Raw genomic sequence first — 22235 nt, 5'->3', positions numbered from 1 at the left:
TTAGATTGTATTGTGTTATTTTTTTAACCTGTCAAATTTGCACGCTCTGTGCATTTGATATTATAATATTCGGTCCAACTTCGGTGCCATTCGTAGGTTTTACGGAATTAATTTTGGTTAAGTGTCTTAATATCATTGTGAGTACTGTAAGAGAAAACCGTACCCGGTTCGGTGGCTCAGTGGTTACAACACGTGGCTAGTATGCGCGAATTCGCTGGTTCGAGTCCATAGGCGAGAACATTTTTTATTTTCATTTTTAGTTGTTAATTTATTTGTATGTTTTAAATTACAAAGGGACACAATTCACGGGCTTCACGATATAATGTTTGTCGAACTGAAATTTTAGCGATCGACTCTGAATCTTGAATATAGCTTATTTTAATTCATATTTATGAAATTTGTAATATGCTGAAATAAACCATGAATAAAAATTATATAAAGAATAGAAATTAAAAAAGTGATAAAAATAAAAAAAAATTGCAAAGATACAATGAGGGAAATATTGAATAAAAATGTACATGTACCAAGTGTTTGTGAAAAAAATACAGACACTACACGATTTCGATCTTAAGACCTCGAGGTTTCAAGCTATTGACAGAGACCACTGAGCTATCGTGACTTTCGTGCCTCCATATACACGTTTTAAATATATAGCAGTTTAATTGCAGGTTACTTTCCGTACACTACGGAATGTGCCGAAAACCAACCGAAGATTTAAATATTCTGTGCACCGACCATGTAATCAATATGCATTTTGACAGGTCAATGAAATAGTATAATATTGAAATGTTAATATGTGGTTGTCGATTGTAAGTTGTAAAAAATGGAAAAAATCAAACAGGCACTTCAGGTTAATTATGCAAATTACAGATTGAGACTACGAGAGGGGAGAGGATCGTTAGATGTTTTGTTGAATGTGTCGTACATGATGTGAATTTTCAACTACTGCTTTTGGGTGCACCTTCTAATGTTATGGTAAACTGTATGCTTAAAATGCCCTACAGAATTTATTTAGTTTAGGTACCTTATTTACATGTGATAGATAGTCAGACAAGACTGCCTATTATTATTACTACATAGACTGACTATTTTGAATTGTTCAACTTACCCCACTCGTAATTAAATAATGAGAATTTGAATGTTTGTGTTTCTATTCCGCCAGATATAATGTAGTTGCACATGTTCACATCAATGTAGGCTTTTATTGCAAGTCCAATTTCCTTTATATCAAGACAACAATTGATTCCGGTGCAGTAATCTGGGACACTGCATGAGACAACACTTGGCAATGCAGGAAGATTCACAAAACTCAGCGGGCACACTGAAACCAAACACAAATGACATTAATCATTTGTATTGCATTTTACAGTATGAGTAGATACATACATCTTATTAAAGAGAGAAAGGATTTAGCTTGTATTACAAGTGAGTGAATATCAATACAACTAACCCTTCGCTGTGTGTGTATGAGGGAGTGAAAGCCATACAACCAACCTGTAGCCTTGAATAATATACTGTACACTATGTACACAATAATCATTTTTGCTGCGTATAGGATTTCTATAATTGTAGAAACATCATCTTACAAGCCATTGCTGGAATTTAATTAGCGTAATATTTATAATATTTAGGTAAAAACCGAAAATGTACCATACAAGAACAGCATTTTTATTGTGAATAATTATTTAAGTATCCGTCCATGTATTTGTTATCCCTTTTGTTCGGTCAATAACCTTGCAGCTTTCCAGCAAAGAAACAAATGGCAAAAAATATACATTCTTACTGTTGTTCCATCCACTTAGCGAAGGGCTGTATGGACTTCTCTTTCGGTCACATGGCGGAGACAGCAGTAAATCATTCAAACCAAGAAGATCTACGAGTGCGTCTCTGCCAGCACTAGACAGTTGCTCTCCAATACTTTCTCCTTTTGACTCTACCCAATCTCTTAGTGAGAAATCTACGAAGGAAAAGTTTGCTTTAATATATATAAAAAACTTAGTTAGCGGATAAAACAATAGTTACAATTATTTATCTCTATTCAAAACACCAATCAGAAAAATATAAGCAAAAAAAAAAAAATAATAATAAAAAAATAAATAAATAAAAATACATTTATTGAAGAGCGATAACAAAAGAAAGAGGATTTCTGCACACAACAATTCTCGATTTATGCAGATATTATCACCATTGTCAACTCTGTCGTAAAGGCTAATCTAAATCTGTTTACAATATTCATCAGTTATAGAAAGCAACAAATTAGTTTGAACGTTTTGTATTAACAAGAATAAAAATCGCACACAATGAATAAAGATATATAAATATATGGAATAATCATTAAACAAAACAAGGTTCACCTCAAATTTTAGCACTTCAGAAAAAAAAAACGTTTTGAAAATCTACAAGTATAACAATATATTAAATACAATCTAAGGCAAGGTCGACGATATTAAAATAATCAAAACCTGTAATGTTAGACCATGCAGTTAAGCTGCAAGCTGGAATTTTTTCTTTCTCTAAAAGTGAAAGCCCATCTTTAGGAATGCAGTGTTTTTCGCCAGCTATTGGTAAACATATATCTACCCGGAGGTCTATAATAAATCCATCCTCATAGTTGTCTATGGCGTAACTGAAGAATTAAATTGCATTTAAAACATAAAAATTATATATGAAAGATTTATTTTTATAAGTTGCTCACTTAACACTTGATATTAAGTTGCATCAAAACTTAACTGAAAATCAACTAAATACAAGTCATAAACCAAACAACACAAAACAGATATGTGTATTTATATGAGCTGTGCTTGATAATAAGCGAATACAAAAATGATATATAAGAAACACTCGCTCTTGAATTAAAACACACATTTATGACGACAAAGTACTAAATGTGACACATTTGTATATAGTATATATTATTATGATTAAACTGAAATCTATTTACATTATCTTTATGGGTGCGTCTTTGCCTGACCCAATTGCTACTGTAGATTCTTTGCCTGAAATGGTTTTCAATTAGTATTAATGATAAAACGTAATAAATATTTCACTGATGCGTCTTTTAACTTGTTTGCTCTTTGCATAAAGAACTAATATGGTCGGTTCATAGACAGTGTTAAAGATTGTGAATATTTTTATGAGATTGTTTATGAAATCAAAAGTAACATTTGTTCATGTAAATTGCTTAATATTCTTTATTCCAGTAGCTGATTACCCCATTCATATTTGAGAAGCTGTTCCTCAAATTGCAATGCACCTATTCCGGTGTCAACATGAAAATCACACGGATCCATTTTAAACCAAACCGGAAATGATACTTCTAGTTCAATAGACGACAATGGTATTGTAAAGTCAAAATGAACACAACATGAAATGCCGAAACAGTTGTCAGCCAGTTCGCAGTGTAGAATATTCTTCATAAATGAAGGTATCATTGTTGATATGTTCATAGCCGGAGGACATTCTGAAACATAAAATATACGGGCCGTTCCATGAGAAAACCTGTATTAACGACATGATATAATCATTGCATAATTAGTAGTTTTAAATACTGGAAAATCATTGTTTTTTGTGTTGTTGCAGAAATTTGAAACTTATATTTTTATTCAGTTATTTAAGGCAAATCAGATTCTAACATATTTTTCATATAAATATTATTTTTGTTGTCATGGTAACGGAAATTTCAAAGCACGCATGCATTATGAAGATATAGAGGTGTGTAGATAAAAGGCTTGTGATGAAACCGAAAATATACGGTTTCCTTATTGTTTTAGTAAAATCATTTTAAACTGTTCCTAAATATGCATATATTTAATGTTTAGTAAGTGATATGCATACTTTGTTCCATTAATGACTTGAAAAATACACATCGTACATGACGACGCCATTACTGCTTTCATGACGTTCATAACGTCACGTCTCAAAATGCTTTCAGAGACTTACTTAAAAGCAGAGAAGCTCTTGAAAAAGTGAAGATAATCACTTTAAATTTTCAGATTTGAAAGATAAAAGAATATCCTTAATGAATATTTTGTTATGTCAATTTTGAAATTTTGTCACAAATACAGGTGTTCTCATGGAACGCCCCATACATATTGCATAAACCAATGCATCGAGTTTAAGTAATTGAATGAGAAAAAACAAAAATATAAAGTTGTCTAAATGAAATCATAAAATGGATGACAACCTTCAAACTGAAAATGAATCAGTCTAAAACTGAAATTATTATGTATGGAACAAGACAACAGTTAGCGAAATTGGACATCACAAGTGTAAACGTTGGTGGGTGTGACGTAAAATGCGTCGATCACGTCAGAGACCTAGGTGTAACTATGACCAATACACTCAACTTTGACCATCACATTCAGAAAAAGTGTCAGATAGCTCATGTACAGTTACGAAACCTTAGGGCTATACGGAAACATCTCACACAGAAGTCAACTGAATCATTAGTGCATGGATTGGTTCATTCTCACATTGACTTCTGCAACAGTTTATTTACAGAAATTCCAGCCTACCAAATCAATAAACTACAGCGAGTCCAAAATCATGCCGCTAGAGTAGTCAAAAATGTTTCCTATGAAAAACCAAGTACCGAACTTCTGAAAGAATTACACTGGCTTCCAGTTAAGGCTAGAGTCATGTTCAAAGTTTTAGTAATAGTCTTCCGTGTCATCAATGGTACAGCTCCAGTATATCTGAGGGAAATGCTTGTACCTACTCGACAACGATACAGACTTCGCTCACAAAGTGACACTAACTTTAACATCCCTAGACGGCGAACAAAACTAGCAGACAGATCTATGGCAGTCGTTGGTCCCAAATGGTGGAACGATCTGCCTAGCTATCTGAAAAACATTCAGTCTGAAGCCAGCTTTAGATCAAAACTGAAAACACATTTATTTAGGCAGTTTTATGAACAATGAGTGTAGTCTTGTTAAAATACAAAATATTCAGAAGTGGTGTAAAATAGTATTTATATATGTCCAAATCTTTAAATCTAAGTTCTAGAATCCTGTTCATATTTTGTATGTATATATAAGTTAAATGTGTGTTATGTAGTTGTAAAGCGCAATAGAATATTTTATAATTTTTGCGCTATATAAATGCCATGTATTTGTATTTGTATTTCTTGGTAACAAATTTTCAATATTTTTCTACTGAAACTTTAAAAGTCCTTTTTTATTAACATTTGCCAGTAACATTCTTTCACTGATTGTATATATAGTTGGGAAAATACGGCTCAAATATATTTCCGTCTGTATGTACCACCAGTGATGGCATCTGTTCTTTTAAAAAAGAAGTAGATTGTAATTTCACAGAACTGATATGTCTGTTCCATATTAAAAATTTACAATATAGTGTTGTTTTCCCTCAAAGAAGTGACTATGACTTAACACGTTAATTAAATAAAATGTATAATGTCCTATTTTTCTCTTTGAACACAGATGATGAATACCGACCTGTAGGAGGTGGTGGCAATGTGCAAGAACCTTCTTTGATGATTCCGTCAATTCCAATTTGTTTTAATAGAAGATCAAAGACTTCCCTGTTTATTTGTCCGCCAAGTGCATCAGCAATACTTGATAGGCTTCCTACAAAATTCTCATTTTAGATGTACAAATTTAGCTATATTCATTTTGAAATAAAGTTGTAGTAATAGGAAATAAACCCATAAGCAAAAATAATTAAAACAGAGGTAAAGTGTGTCCCTCAAAGGGTACTTTGGCTATATGTTTTCCTATCAGTTCTAAGTACTCATATAATTTACAGTTTGTCTAACTTCACGTAGTTTGTCTAATTTATCTTAAACAAATACATGTAAATACTGTATACTATAAGTTGAAAAATGACAACAGCACCCACCTTGCAAAGAAAAGTTGCCATTACAGACTGGGATCGGTACTTCGAATCCTTTCAGAAAGTTTTTATCAATGTCAGCAGCTTTGCATTTTATGCCGAGATCAATAACGAATACTTTCTTCTTATCGTTTTTGTCAATGATGAATCTAGAAATTAATAAATAGATAGTTCTTTGTATGTTTAATTATAGGTTATGACGATAAAAGAATATTACAAAAATTAATTGCATATCAATACATACAGCTTTTGACTTTAATACTAACCAATATTAATATTTGGCTATATAATGTGCTCAATTTCATACGTACAATAGATTGCAATATCATTAAACATACTGTCGTTTCTACTAAAGAATAGTGTTCAAGCCTTTCTTGTCTAAAACTTTAAAACAGTTCAATTTTTAAGCTCACGAAATGCGTTTCCTCTTACGTATTTAAATCAAATGTATATCATGTTAAAAGAAAGAAGTACACCTTTTTATATTCATTACCATTTAGTCCTATTATTGCTATTTTTCATTCCCATTTTCGTCATACAAAAATACCGCTTATTCAACCAAAAAAGTAATAGTAGTGTCTTCAAGTATTTACATTTAATATAATATCATTTGGTAAATTTGAATTAAAACTATACATACGTTATATACATATCGTCTGCAAGTCGAAGGACCTCTTCTTTACCTACGAATATTATGCAATCAACTAGTACACATGTCATGTTAAAAGCTCTACATGTTTTAAAACGTTATTTGTCTCGAGAAATATGCACGAGTTCTACAGCGAAATACAACAGATTGTAGGAGGGCAATATTATTCCACGAAAGAACGAGCGCGTATTTTTCGATGCAAAATTAACCTAATATTATCTTACGACATACGAAATTATACTTAATATTATTATATACCCTTCTCAAATGCGCCCATTTGATTGGTCGAAATGAGCGTACGCGCGGGTCTGCAAAAAGCGATACTGACCTGTAAAAGTGATAATGACTCTTACGATATCACTTTTTCTTATATGTATGAAATATTGACCATTCAAATGAATGCGTTTGAGAAGGGCATATAATATAACAATTATAAACTTATGTTTCGGTCAATATGCGTTCTCGGTCAATATCTTTTTTACAGGTCCGTAAAACACATATTAACCTCAACATAAGTCAATAACTGTATAATAAATGGTATCATTTTGTACTTAAGCCTGCGCAAAACTCAAACTATTATCGTTAAAGAAATTTTACACTCGAAGTAATACATGAAACTGACGTTACAAATGACGACACACACCCGATATGAAATTTAAAGGGTCTGTTTTGAAAAATGTTGAAGTTTTAGGTTCCATTGAAAGTTAACGGAGTATGTAATGAGAATATATACAGTTGTTGTCTTACACAATGCAGCCAGTACTATCACGTCTGCACAACTCATACTGCGATGGGTGATACCTGATTCCTTTATTGACATATCATATGAGGTCCGAGTGCACAACTTATGCAATGTTGCTGGAAAGATTGTTCAGATTAAGTCTCGTTACTAATAATCTAAAGGTACCACAGCACTCATGAATTAATTGCAAAATGCATCAAACATAATGAGACAGATTACTATTTTCGCATGATCGTTTTCTTACCCCAGTCATATTCAAACAATATCACGGTGGTGTTCCACTTCTCAAACGCCGCTCGTATTACGTAACGACAAGGGTCTAGCTCGACATAGGCGGAGAATGTTCGTGAATAATCGATACCAGGAACATTTATATCTACATATGCATTTAGACGCATACAGTCGTCAGAAATATCATAATGTAGAAGTTTAAAAGGAAGTTCCGGGAGATGAATATCTATTCCATTCAGGCTACAGCCTGCAAAACAAAAAGATTGATATTTGATAAATGTATATTCTCTTTACTTTCCGAAATTGGTAAAGGGACGCTAGTGCTTTAAGTTAGTTAAGAATTACATCGTTACGTAAGGAATGCGTATTGAACGGGAAACGTCAAACGAGCAGTTAATTGATAAAAAATATGTCAAAAAAGTAATATTTTCATGCTGTTAGGTAACATATATTTGTCAGAATAATTCTTTTTATTTATTATATTGATAACGTAACACATAAGCACAGATAGTGCTTGCCTCCCTTTTCATGTTGTCATTGCTATAATTTTTGTTGAATTGCTGTAATTAATAGAATTTGGGTCATTTGTGGCTGATTTGGGTTCATTATATGGATAGCTGGATCCCAGCATCACACATTATGTCATATACAAAAGTTAAAGGGAACCAGATATTTGATAGAGCAAGTACTCGTTGTAAAACGCTATGTTTAAATTTGGACCAATCAGAAACAAGTTCTAAAAATAGCACGTCTGCTGAGGTATAAATAGGTAAATGGATGACAGGGAGGGCATTCGGTATCCAGCGGTTTAAGAAGACACATCGAGGATTCAGCTAATAATTTATCCCAGTACCTTGATAAGGAGACTATTGCAGTTACCCTGTCAGGGCGGATAAATTATTAAAAAGAAGACGTTTGAAAGAAGAGTTGCAGAATTTCAACAAGGTTTCGAGCTATAGGGTCAGCGCATAGGAGTTTTACCTTAAGGGTAGTTGAATGCTATAGACGATAGCAGATATAGGCTGAGCATCGGGAAGCTGAGACAGAGACCCAGAGTTTGGTTATCTACTGAGATAGTAGGAGTGTTCCAGCTTATAGACGGTTCAGCATTACTGGCGGAGTACAGCCAAGGCATCGGGGATATACCTATATGGTAGTTGAATGCTACATATGATAGCATATAGGCGCTGAGCATCAAGGAGTCAGGGCAATCATATAGAGTTGAGAGGACAGAGGCCGAGCATCTATGCGATAGGACTCGTATGTTGTTGATTCAAAGATATTGTCTGACGGGAACTTCAACAAAAAGACCAGTCAAGTATAGAGTCTCCAGCCTATAGGATTTTGAGCTAATTGAAAATTATTAGTTTGAAACATTTAGTGATTTGCCTGATCCCTGAAATTGTCTAGCTCATAAATAAAATCATTTACGAACCATTGGTACAAGAATCATTTAGGCAAGGTAGCCAGAGGAAAATTCTAGATATATGAGATATTTGGTCTCACCAGCTATACGTTTTAACAAAGGACATTGTATTTCGTTTGTCAGCTAGTCTAAGACAGAGTCACCTTAGGAATAGGACCCATTTTATTGTTCAAGATACTAAAGGCGTAGGCACTTCTCTGGGTCATGTAACTCGTATCCTGACAATTTGGGGGCTCGTCCGGGATCTATATCCAAGGAGGTACAGAGACTAGTGGTTTTAACGTTTTGTTGGTGTACCAGAAGGCGCTGTGACTGAAGGTAGTCTGAGTCACATATAGTTGAATTTTAGAGTTAGTTCCGGCCTAAAGTTTAAAGATGAACTACGATAAATGGGTTGAGATGGGCAAAAGTATGAGTCTCTCAGGGTCAGACCTCATAGAGTTTGTGGATAGGAAAGAGAAAGAGTATACTGAACGCGAGGAGAGGATGCTGAGACGAGAGGAAGAAAGGCGACGTCATGATGATGAACAACGTAGGTCTGAGGCTCAAGAAGCTAAGGAGAAACGACTTTTTGAGCTTTGACAGGCCGAGAAGTTACGGCATTATGAGGAACTACAGGCAGAAAAGAAAAGATTGTTTGAGATGGAACGTTTAGAGAAAGAACGGATTGTGAAAGAGCATGAGTTGGAAATACTAAGGATAAAGGCTGATGCCTGAGCTTTGGGATCTGATAAAAGCACAGAGCACCTGAGTAGTAAGACACTAAGGCCGAGACTCCCGAAATTCGAGGAAAGTAAAGATGATATGGATGCATACCTAGAACGATTTGAGCGGCTTGCAAAATGCCAAGGATGGAAAGAAGAGACATGGGCTGTAAGCCTCAGCTTATTACTTACAGGAAAAGGCCTGGACGTATATACAAGCATACCTCCAGACCAAGCCAATGACTACACTGCATTGAAGAGAGCAGTCCTGAAGCATTATCAGCTGAAAGAGGAAGGCTTTAGATTGAAGTTCAGGGAATGCAAGCCAGAGCGAGGTGAAACTGTTTTTCAGTTCATGGCAAGGCTGGACAAGTATTTCAGTCGATGGACAGATGGGGCAGAAGTTGACAATACGTTTGAAATGCTGAAAGACCTTATGATCAGAGAATAATTCATCCAAACTTGTTCCATATACCTTGCTTTGTTCTTAAAGGAGAGAGTTGCAAAATCGAGAACTGAGATCACACATTTGGCAACAATACATTGAGGCACATGGTGGCACCATAACCTCAAACAGGGTTTTGAAAAGTAATTCATTATCTAATAGGCCGCCACAACGTCCAAGTATTACACCTACATCTCAGCCCCAACAAAGAGAAAGGCCAGCTTTTAAAAAGCCTGTGTGCTATTTGTGTAATAAGGAGGGTCATATAGCAAGGGAGTGCCGATACCAAACTAAGAGGAAGCTAAGCGGGTCAGCTTTGGCCAGTAGAGGGTCCTACGAGGAGAGACAGATAAATAAGCATGGCAGACAATATTCTACACCAAAAGACTGGAGAAAGAAAGATCAGGAGTATAAAGACAGAGACATACAGTATGATGACAGGAAAGTGTCGGCTTCATGCATAGCTGTGTCATTGGATGACAAAAATGTAAAAGAAAACATAGAAGATGGACGGCTTTTCTTAGCAAATGGACAATCCGTTTCGGTCATAGCAAGCACCTGTACTATTGACTCAACAACCGGTGAAAGGAACTTGGTATGGAAGAAAGGATATATAGGTGATAAAGAAGTTAGATTTTGAGAGATACAGGGTGTGAATTGGCAGCTGTTATGAAAGTTTTCGTATCAGAGGACCAAATGTTAGATACGAAGTATCTTATGGTTGCAACTGATGGACGTTCAAGGGTAGTTCCGTCAGCAAAGATACAGGTTGGCACACCTTATTACACAGGAGAAGTTGAAGCCATGGTTTTGACAACTTTGATCTGCGATTTAGTTATTAGAAATATCAAAGGGGCTTCTGATAGACCAGACATTAACTGGAGTAGTAGGGGCGGAAAACAGTCTCCGACAAAAGAAAATATTGTTGCAGCTGTAGTAACGAGACCACAAGCTGAGAAAGAAAAACAGTCAATAAAACCTTTGAAGGTCACAAAACCTAAACAGGATGAACTTGATGTCGAGCAATTGAAAAAAGCTCAGAAGGAAGACAATACCTCAGGAAAACTGTGGACATATGCCTCTCATCAGAAGAAAATGAGGAAGAAGAGTTGTTTAACATTTATGTACGAAGTCAAGAAGGATGTATTGTATAGAACCTTCAAAGAAAAGAAAGGAAGTATTATCAAAGAGATAAAGAAAATTGTAGTTCAAACTCAGTTCAGAAAGAGGGTTATGTCTTTAGCTCATTAATCAATAGTTGGAGGACACCTGTCAATAAGAAAGACAGTTGATAGGATACAAACAAGTTTTTACTGGCCTGGGTTAACTAGTGATGTCACAAGGTTTTGTAGGTCGTGTGATATATGTCAGAAAATGATCCCAAAAGGTAAAGTTACAAAAGTTCCATTGGGAGACATGCCAATAATGGAGACACCATTTCATCGTGTGGCTGTGGATTTAATAGAACCTATTGCTCCTATTTCAGAAAAAGAAAATCGGTAAATTCTCACCGTGGTCGACTATGCCACAAGATATCCTGAGGTAGTTGCATTATCCAAGATTGAGACATAACGGGTAGCTGAAGCTTTGCTTGATATATTTTCTAGAGTAGGATTTCCATCCGAAAGTTTGAGTGACAGAGGAAGTCAGTTTACCGCACAGCTGATGGAAGAAGTTTGTAAACTGATCAGTCTGAAACAAATGTTCACAACTCCATATAATCCTAAGTGCAATGGTTTTTGTGAACGTATGAATGATATTTTAAAGAGTATGTTGAAAAAGATGTGTCAAGAAAAACCAAAAGACTGGGATAGATATTTGTCAGCAGTGTTGTTTGCATATTGAGAGGTTCCACAGGCCAGTACCGGATTCTCACCATTTGAACTACTCAAAGTACTTAAAGAAGTACTTAAAGAACTTTGGACAGAAGCTGAAACACCAGAAACAAGAAACACCTATGAATATGTTTTAGACCTTAGAAATCGACTAGAGGAAACTTGTGAGATAGCTAGGGAAAGTCTGAATGCAGCAAAGGAAACGTACAAACACCATTATGACAAGAGTGCCAGAAACAGAAATTTAAAGGTCGGGGATAAAGTACTATTACTTTTACCAACTAACCACAATAAGTTGATGCTCCAGTGGAAAGGACCTTATGAAGTAGTGGATGTGGTCAATAGAATGGATAATAAAGTAAAGGTCGGTGACAAAATAGGGCATTACCATATCAATTTACTCAAAAAGTATGAGGAAAGACAAGATATTTTTGCCGGAAGTGTTTCAGTGATCGAGGCTGATGAAAGTACAGAGAGAGGGGTGGTTGATGACGAAAATTTGCTTGACCTTATCAGAATAGGAGGGTCAGAAACATATAAAGATGTAAAAATCAATCCTCACTTATCCGAAGACCAAATCTCTCAAATAAAATCTCTCGTGAAACAATATCAAGACATATTCACAGAAAGTCCTGGGACTACAAAACTTGCAGAACATAAGGTCGAACTAACAACCAAAGAACCTGTTAGAGTCAGACAATGCCCTATACCATATGCAAAACGAAATGAGGTTAACCAAGAGTTTCAACACATGTTAAAGGCTGGTATTATTGAGCCTGCCTCCTCTGCATACAACTCCCCTATCGTTATGGTAAAAAAAGAAAGATAATACAAACATATTTTGTATTGATTTTAGACGTTTGAATTCTGTAACAAAATTTGATAGAGAGCCTATGGGAAATGATGAAGATATTCGGTCAAATCTTCATGTGGATAAGTTCTTCACAAAAGTAGACCTCAGCAAAGGTTACTGGCAGATTCCTGTCGAGAAGCAATCTAGGCACTTGATAGCACTCACAACATCGGAGGGAAGTTTCCAGTTCCGGAAAATGCCATTTGGTATGATAAATTCAGCTGCTACATTTAATTAAATGATGCGAAAATTACTTACAGGATGCAAACATGCTGACAATTACCTGGACGATATTTTAGGTCACACAATGACATGGGACACACATATGTCAATGTTACAAGATATTTTTAAGAGAGTTAGGGATGCAAAGCTTACATTAAGACCATCAAAGTGTCTCATAGGATAAAGTAATATTTCATTCACTGGACATAAAGTCGGAAACGATCAGCTGAAAATGGAAGATGATAAACTAGATCGCATAAGGAATGCTGATGAACCGAAGACTAAGAGACAAGTACGGAGCTTCATTGGTCTAACAGGATATTATAGAAAATTCATAGCATCGTACTCTGAAGTTGTGACACCCCTGACCGACTTGATCAAGAAAGGAAAACCTAATAACGTCGTATGGGAAGAACAACATGCCAAACCTTTTAATACTTTGAAAACCTTGCTTACACAAGCACCTATTCTACGATTACCAGACTTTTCACGGCCTTTTATATTACAATGTGGTGCTTCAGATACTGGGATTGGAGCAGCACTACTTCAGAGGTATGAAGATGGACAATTTCCTACAGCTTATGCCAGTAAGAAATTGCTCCAAAGAGAGAGAAACTATTCGGTAATAGAAAGAGAATGTTTATCAATAGTATTTGGAGTTAAGAAATTTCAAAAGTATTTGTACGGCAATGAATTTATCCTCCAGACTGATCATGCCCCATTGAGTTATATACAGAAATGTAAAGTAGAAAGTTCGAGAATTATGAGATGGGCATTGTTTTTGCAGTGTTACATATACAAGATAGAATCTATTAAAGGTACAGAAAATGTATGTGCTGATTATTTAAGCAGACAATAATTTATTATATGCGTTAGGTGTAATATTATTTTTTTTTAAAAAATCAAGAAATAGTAAAAATAAAAAGAGATCTGTTTACAAATTATTCTTCATGTTTATGAAAAATTGAAAGTATTTTCTTGAGAAGGGGGCTATTTGTCAGAATAAGTTGTATATTTATTATATTGATAACGTAACACATAAGCACAGATAGTGCTTGACTCCCTTTTCATGTTTTCATTGCTATAATTTTTGTTGAATTGCTGTAATTAATAGAATTTGGGTCATTTGTGGCTGATTTGGGTTCGTTATATGGATAGCTGGATCCCAGCATCACACATTATGTCATATACAAAAGTTAAAGGGAACCAGATATTTGATAGAGAAAGTACTCGTTGTAAAACGCTATGTTTAAATTTGGACCAATCAGAAACAAGTTCTAAAAATAGCACGTCTGCTGAGGTATAAATAGGTAAATGGATGACAGGGAGGGCATTCGGTATCCAGCGGTTTAAGAAGACACATCAAGGATTCAACTAATAATTTATCCCAGTACCTTGATAAGGAGACTATTGCAGTTACCCTGTCAGGGCGGATAAATTATTAATAAGAAGACGTTTGAAAGACGAGTTGCAGAATTTCAACACGGTGTCGAGCTATAGGGCCATCGCATAGGAGTTTTACCTTAAGGGTAGTTGAATGCTATAGACGATAGCAGATATAGGCTGAGCATCGGGAATCTGAGACAGAGACCCAGAGTTTGGTTATCTACTGAGATAGTAGGAATGTTCCAGCTTATAGACGGTTCAGCATTACTGGCGAAGTACAGCCAAGACATCGGGGATATACCTATACGGTAGTTGAATGCCACATATGATAGCATATAGGCGCTGAGCATCAAGGAGTCAGGGCAGTCATAAAGAGTTGAGAGGACAGAGGCCGAGCATCTATGCGATAGGACTCGTATGTTGTTGATTCAAAGATATTGTCTGACGGGAACTTCAACAAAAAGACCAGTCAAGTATGTGTCTCCAGCATTTAGGATTTTGAGCTAATTGAAAATTGTTAGTTTGAAACATTTAGTGATTTGCCTGATCCCTGAAATTGTCTAGCTCATAAATAAAATCATTTACGAATCATTGGTACACGAAAAATTTAGGCAAGGTAGCCAGAGGAAAATTCTATATATATGAGATGTTTGGTCTCACCAGCTATATGTTTTAACAAAGGACATTCTACTTCGTCAGCTAGTCTAAGTCATAGTCACCTTAGGGATAGGAGCCATTTTATTGTTCAAGATACTAAAGGTGTCGGCACTTCCCTGGGTCATGTAACTCGTATCCTGACAAGATTTTTTCTAAAATATTGTTATCTCACAATTCGACTTCACTACTTAAAACAAAATCACTGAAATTTAACGTATCAATAGTAAATTTTGCTGCTTAATCGCATGCACATTCCAGATTATCTGCAGGTTACATATCACTTATATAAAGTCCTTTACACATATCAGGTGTTTTTTCCATGTGAATTCCATGATTAGATGGCAATAAGGCCTTGTAGTCCAAATAATAATCTATCACGATAATTTTATCTAAGAAGTACTAAATTTATTACTTGTTTTACTCTTCCAGTATCTATCTTCTAGTTCTTCTTTAGAGCCATCAATTGGTATTTTTTTGTCGTTGAGATAATCAATCAATTCATCTCGTTCTAATGCATCTGGGGTGCGAAACGGTGGTCCGTCCAATAGAAGATCCTTCAAAAAGTAAGGGAAAACTCTTTCAATGTCTTTGTTGAGTTTGTTTTGATCAATAAGGTCTTAAAACTGCTGGCAGTAAAATATATTTTAAGATTTCATTTATAGCAATAGCCTTTTCATTGAATAATTACAATTAGAATCTAGGTAAACCACAACTATGTCTGAGATATTTGTAAATATATGAATAAACATACATCTGAAATGCCTAATTCTTTTAGGAACAGATCTACAAGCTCGTCAACAGCAGCCTCGATCAACTGTTCTCCACCCTCAATTAAATTGTCTGCCATGTCTTCATACATTTGTGAAAAATCCGCTGCAAACATGATCATATTAAAATGCATATTATATATGAATAAAAGATATGTATATTAAACGTTTAGTAATTATAACTCATACCGTTATTATTGGAGAGATAACGCTAAGATAAACTGATGCAGTAACGGTTCGAAAATACATCCAATCTTTTGAGATCAGAATCGAAATTATTGAGGTTAGCTGTCACTTCAAAAATGTTAATATTATTGTAAGCCTAGTATTTTGATTTTCTACAGAACATTCAGCTTGATTCAAATTATCAAGTTTATATTAATAGATGAAACATTTACGCATTTCCCAGGAAACTGTTCCGTCAGGATTTACTTTAGGGAACGGGAATATGGCATCTTTGAGTAAATCAACGTATATCATGCAGTCATCGAAGTCATCGAAGTCTTCTGGATCACAAAGCCCAACTCCAACCGACAACTTCATACTTTTTATCGAGGCATGGATCTTATACCTGAATAATAAAATACAAATATATTTTCACTCAAGTTACAATACAAAGAAATTACATGTATTTGAATGTTGACTATTGTGGGAGCCATATCCGTTAATTAAAATATAATGTCATTACCTGAGTGAAGAAACAAGCAGTTGTTGTCTATATAATAGTAGTGAATAATGAAATCAGGTTTTCTTACTTGATCATGATTTCTTGTCCATCCAAAAAATCGAATTTGATATGCGTCTCCAGTACATCTTCAATTTCTGCAAAAGGAATTTCTTATGGTTCTAGGTAAGACAGTCGTAAATATGTATATTTGAATACACATGAAGATAAACTTCATATTTATGGCAAAAACTTAATTCCTAAATTGATAAATTGATTAATATAATTGTAATATCTTCAAAATGAGCTCTTAACAGAACAGCCTGTGGCAAGGTAAAATAAACTTTAAAGAGAATTCGAAATCATTTCTTAACTCATTACATGAAAATTTTAAAATGGGTTCTGTATATTTTATTGGTGTCCCTTGTGTTAACTTATGTAGATTTATGAAAACAATAATATTTCAATAATTTTGACAGTTTTGAATTAATTAAGTGACAAAGTTTTTCATTACCGCCGACAAGTTTGCTGGAGTTAAGTACAATGTTCCATGAATCCAGTCCAACTGATAATGCCAACGGATCGGGGTCTAACCTAATGTAAGCTCTGAAAGTCTTTTGTAGCATACCAACCGCTTCTAGCGTTAAACAGCATTCAATTCCCAAGCACTTCTCATCAAGCGTACAGTATAATGTTTTGGACGTTGGTAGTGAAAATGATATAAACGGACAAGCTAAAAAAAATAAACAGCGGTTCATTCCTTGTCAAAAGAATGAATAGAAAAAAACGGATACCCGGGTAACACCATATATGAATAATTTCACATTTAAAATCAGACTACCAAAGCCTGTAAGATAATGCCCTGAACATGCAAATACAATTCATGCAGACATCAAACATTGTTATGCTTTCCCATTAGAATGTAGCATCATGCAATATTGTGAGTAAATAAAGTATTGGTGCTTTAAACAATTAAAATTACAAATGAGATGATACTGATAACAAAAATAAACTCAATATGAATTCTTTCACATTTAGTACTTACTGTTTTCTACTTTTAGTAGTTCTTTTATCATATCGTCTCTGTTGCCTTCTGCCTGCTTTCCCCTGTTCAGCAGTTCATTTTCTAATTCTTCATCGGTCATATGATACGGACTACCACATGTTTCCTGATCGATTGCTTCCTGTCATATGATAAATGTTATGTTACACTACATCTATGCATGATCCGCCAAGCTTTACTGGTGGTAGAATTTCGAGGGCGGGAAGTCGTGGGTTCATTCTATGGCCGTGTCATACCAAATACATAATAAATAGTACTGGTAGTTTCCTCCTTTGGCGTTTAGCATTGACAGAATAGTACTAGGCCTGATGAAAACGCGATGACAGTATAATGACAGTATAACTTGACTGGTTGGTGTATCATATGAAGTGTCTACAACGTTATATTTTAGTGAGACGGCACCATAATATCGCGCTCATTGCGCTCATTGAAATATGCAGACACAGTCATTTACATGACTAAAACTTGTTGAAAAAGACTCTAAACCTGAACAAAAACACACACATACTAGATCACAAACAATTTGAGTAAAAAAACTTATCTTCAATAAATGTGCATTTTGGTAGCCTTTGTATTATGTAGATCACAATACCGTTACCTTGACTGTTTTCATCAATGTGGTCATCTTTTGTTTCGTCTTGTCAAGTCCTAGCTCATCAAGAAATTGAATGATCTGTCCCATCTTTATTCGACGAATAGAGAACCGCTTCAGAAATCTTTTAATGTTGTCGACAAGAGTTTCCAATGACCCCACTGTAATAATACAAAGCCGATATCATTTTTATACCAAAACTAATCGTAACGTCAATAATACATATAATGGTACATTATCATGTAAAGTGAATAAATACGGTCCAAGTTGACACCAAGCACATAAGTTAACAGTTTTGTCACTAATTGTAATGTTAAGGGAAACGCCTTTCTGTGTCATCTTCCATTGCCATAGTGTATCAAAAATTTATGTATCTTACAAAATGTTATACTGAAATTGAGCTAAATGTAAATCATGACTGTAATACTATTTTCGGACTAAAAGACAGAAAAAGAAATCTTACCAAGTGATTTCAACACGTTTCGTTTCCTCCTTCTTTTCGATAGCCTGCTATACATTCCATCCGGATCGTCTGGTGATAAAAATAGTGTTTTTAAACATCGCGCATCTGATTACAGACATAAACGACAGTAATGTATAATGGGATTTACTTAAATTAGTACTGTTAGCAGCAGTATTGATCCAGACTGGATGCTGGGGGAGATAAATATGACGCCTGCCGTTGGCTCGGCTGGAAATAAATTGTTCCGTCCATTCCAGGTAGGAACTTTCGTCGACTACCCACGTTAAAAACAAGAAACTTGAACTTAAACATAGTGTATGTAAAAATTGAAACCAGTCACGTTTCCGAATACAGGTCAGAGGATAAAGCAACCTTTTCTAGAATATAATTAGAATTTTTTTTCGATGTATGTTTCCAGTTTTTTACTGTTTAAATGTTCATAATAGTTGAGAGCATCAATAGTTAATTTTCTTCTTTGAAGATCTGTAGTTTCAGAGACGAAAGAAAGATATTCCTCATATAACAGCCTGTATACATGTTTTTTTCAGGAAATAATAAAACCTAAACGACTGATGATTTGTGTAATAAAACAATAACAATAAATAGTCAGTTAATATCTACAAATCAAACCTTTTAATGCTTGAACATCCTGTCCAGGTTGATCAGCTTCGTCCATGTCACTTGTAGCCTGTGATTCATCAACTGGTACATCCTGCGAGGTGTCATCTTCTTTTCGTCCATCTGGACCAACTATAACGCCACTTGCTGTTGTTTGGCCCTAAGCAAAAAAATCTTTTCTTTTTTTAAATAATCCTGTTATACAATTCGCGCAAAATAACATGCTTAATATATGGCCCGTCCAGGCTGTATGTCACGATGAATTAAATTACGATTTACTCTAATCTTTTAATTAATAATTATCAATGAAGATAGACATTTTTAACTTTTGTTACTAAAATCTGACCTTGTACACAACTTTATAATCATCACAGAGCTGTTTCCATTTTGGTACTTCTACCAGTCTTTGTGGTATGTAGTTGCTTGGGTCAACAAATCCACCATCTCGTCTTATAGACAAATGAATATGATTGTATTCACCACACGGCGATTCCGTGACAGTTCCTATGGCCACTCCAGCAGATACCTTATCACAGATATATGTAAAAAAACATAAAACGTCATAACATTAAATTCATTACGAGAAGATCCTACGGAAGCGTAGAAAATAAATAAGCAAATTAATGGCAGAGTCAGTTTAATTGAACCTGTTCATGAACTGCTATACGATGTTCTACACCTAAACATGGCCTATAACAGACTAAAGCGGATTTCTGTTATGCACATACAATAAATATACTCCATGAATGCATACGACCAGCAAGTATGTATAAGAAAGTTAAGACAAATGTCCATCAGGAAATTCTATATATATTCGGTATTTAATCAGCAGATGTTGCTACGTACATGCATCAGCATTTTCGGACAAACATTAAACACGCACTTGATATAAATAAATCTGTGTTCACCTTTCCCACTTCTCATCTACTTTCCAGATTTTATTTCAAACGCATAAAACATTTTGCCGAATTAAACTTTAAAAAATCGATGATGCATTACCCTCTTTTCATCATAGGCTGGATCATCCGGATGCATGATGTCTGCTTCAGGATCAACATTTGTTATTATCAATTCTGAACCAGGCGGTAGTTCTCCACTTTCCAAAATAATTACTTCATGCTCTTTCTCTGAACGTACCACTTTTCCAGAAAACGGGGCGACAATCTAAATCGATACTACATTTTAGGTATGAATATGATGCAATATTGTTTTCAAAAGGGAAATCAACAGTGGTTATAACGTTCAATACCGGTCTCCGTATTGTAAGTAAGTATTTTCAGGCATATGTTTATATGTTTTCTTCATATTTCTCTATTCTATTGTAAAATTAAAATGCATGTGTAATAAACTGAAAAAATTCCAACTACATCACTACAAGAATCTAACTTTTAAAAACAGATTGCGGAATATTACAATTCTGAAAATTAAACACGTAGCATGGCAAAAGGTAGTCCAACTTGTGGCGTAATGATTTTATTTCATTGCATGTCAATCTGATAATACGTCCAACTCAGCCGGCGTGATCGTTACTTATTCACCTTCTAGCATGAATCATAAAAGGAAAGGCAATGTTGTTCTTATGTTAATTCTTTCTGCTAGAATATCTTTAATCATTTAAAGAAGTAACTGAATTCCCCAAATCTGTTTGAAAATGAAGATGTGGGCATTTAAATAAGTGATCAAATGGTCACAATGTTGTTTCTATTATAATTAGAGAATAATAGCGAAGCTATTAAATTTCTAGACACGTATTTGAATTGTTTTTCACTTATGTTGGTAAAATAATTTTTGTGCTTTTTCCAGATAAAATGGAAAAAAATGATTTCCATGTTTTACATCCTACACTCATGACACATTAGAAAATAATCTAGTTAAAATGTTATTTGCTGAAAAAGAATTCAACTGTGTGTAAATGGGTTATAAACACACTAAAATGGTATCCTCCGTGATTAGCCATTTTCTTAGAATTCAATATGTCATATCTTTTTCAATAATGGTCCGGTTTTCAAAATTCTTTTACTGTTATGGAAAGCTTAAGGGTAGCTTTTAATTGAAATTAACTCATTTTCAGTCAGTCTTTGTCCTTTAGGATAACAAATAGGAATCTTATGTTGCTGTAGGCAATATTATCTCGTGAACAAGACAGAAAAATAAGTGCTTTCCTACGCACATAGCGTCTACCACCATTTTGTCTATTCTCAGTTCTTACTCTAACACTTCGTCCAACTGCTTGTCTTGGATAAACTGAATAGATAACGCACACACTATCGCAGTTGGGCGGAGAAATGATTTAAGACATTTTTTTGCAGGAAAGCACTCATTTAGCTGTCTTCAACCCTCTTTGTGTTACGAAAATCCGTCAAGTAACAAGGAAAATTTCCGGATTGGAGAAAGGTAAACAGAATTGGGACTTTTTCTCCGTGTGTACTGTAACAAAAAGCCCCTGAATACCAATACATAATGCTCAATAAAGTGCTCATGACATTGCATATCTTGTATTACACAAAATCAAGGACCAACTCAAATTTGCTATCAAAGAATATTTTTGTTTTTGCCATTAAATAATCATTATGTTAGCAATCAAGTCTCAAAGTCTGAAGTGCCTTTTGATTAGATTATTTGGACTTTTATCACCCAGTTAGTGCCTCTTGTAAGCAACAGAGCTTGTTTTCTCCCACATTTCATTGTGCAGAATAAAACTGCGTTTCATAAAGTGATGATACAAAACATTATCTCGCCTTCTACAAGTTTACAGCATACATTTGTAAAGAGAAATCACACGGATACCTGAAATATTGCACACAGAGTTGGTAAACATCCTGCTTGGTATTTGGTTTAATAAACAAATTGGCCGCCTCATTACGTTGAATTCAGTCAGAGCATTACTGAAAATCTGAACTACCTGTTTTTTGGTGACCTGATCAAGCAAATACGCTGTCTCGGTATACATAGCTGTTAATGTAGCTGTTAAGTCGGTTCAGAGCAAACTATTTTGAAATGTCATCACTAATTTAGAAGATCGAATATAGATAGTATCCGAAAGATTCCAGTAAATGAGAAAT

The 22235-nt window shown here is 34.8% G+C and overlaps 1 protein-coding gene across 1 annotated transcript in view; it reads right to left on the bottom strand.

Moving 5' to 3' along the window:
- LOC128556879 (uncharacterized) overlaps positions 1–22235 on the bottom strand; it is a 44344-nt gene that overhangs the window by 15951 nt on the left and 6158 nt on the right. The window contains exons 7-26 of the mRNA XM_053542744.1: positions 20173–20337; positions 19520–19699; positions 19186–19333; positions 18556–18624; positions 18099–18253; positions 17483–17621; positions 16952–17170; positions 16529–16595; positions 16172–16344; positions 15758–15879; positions 15419–15560; positions 7492–7725; positions 6497–6539; positions 5863–6005; positions 5460–5591; positions 3212–3460; positions 2942–2996; positions 2463–2626; positions 1784–1957; positions 1109–1321 (exon numbers count right to left, since the gene is read on the bottom strand). Of these exons, the coding sequence (XP_053398719.1) occupies positions 1109–1321; positions 1784–1957; positions 2463–2626; positions 2942–2996; positions 3212–3460; positions 5460–5591; positions 5863–6005; positions 6497–6539; positions 7492–7725; positions 15419–15560; positions 15758–15879; positions 16172–16344; positions 16529–16595; positions 16952–17170; positions 17483–17621; positions 18099–18253; positions 18556–18624; positions 19186–19333; positions 19520–19699; positions 20173–20337 (2986 nt within the window). The remainder of the gene's footprint in view (positions 1–1108; positions 1322–1783; positions 1958–2462; positions 2627–2941; positions 2997–3211; positions 3461–5459; positions 5592–5862; positions 6006–6496; positions 6540–7491; positions 7726–15418; positions 15561–15757; positions 15880–16171; positions 16345–16528; positions 16596–16951; positions 17171–17482; positions 17622–18098; positions 18254–18555; positions 18625–19185; positions 19334–19519; positions 19700–20172; positions 20338–22235) is intronic.

This window comes from Mercenaria mercenaria, chromosome 1 (genome assembly GCF_021730395.1).
Source record: "Mercenaria mercenaria strain notata chromosome 1, MADL_Memer_1, whole genome shotgun sequence".
NCBI lineage: Eukaryota > Metazoa > Mollusca > Bivalvia > Venerida > Veneridae > Mercenaria > Mercenaria mercenaria.
The sequence above is the reverse complement of the archived record's forward strand: the minus strand, read 5'-3'. Positions and strand labels throughout refer to the sequence as shown.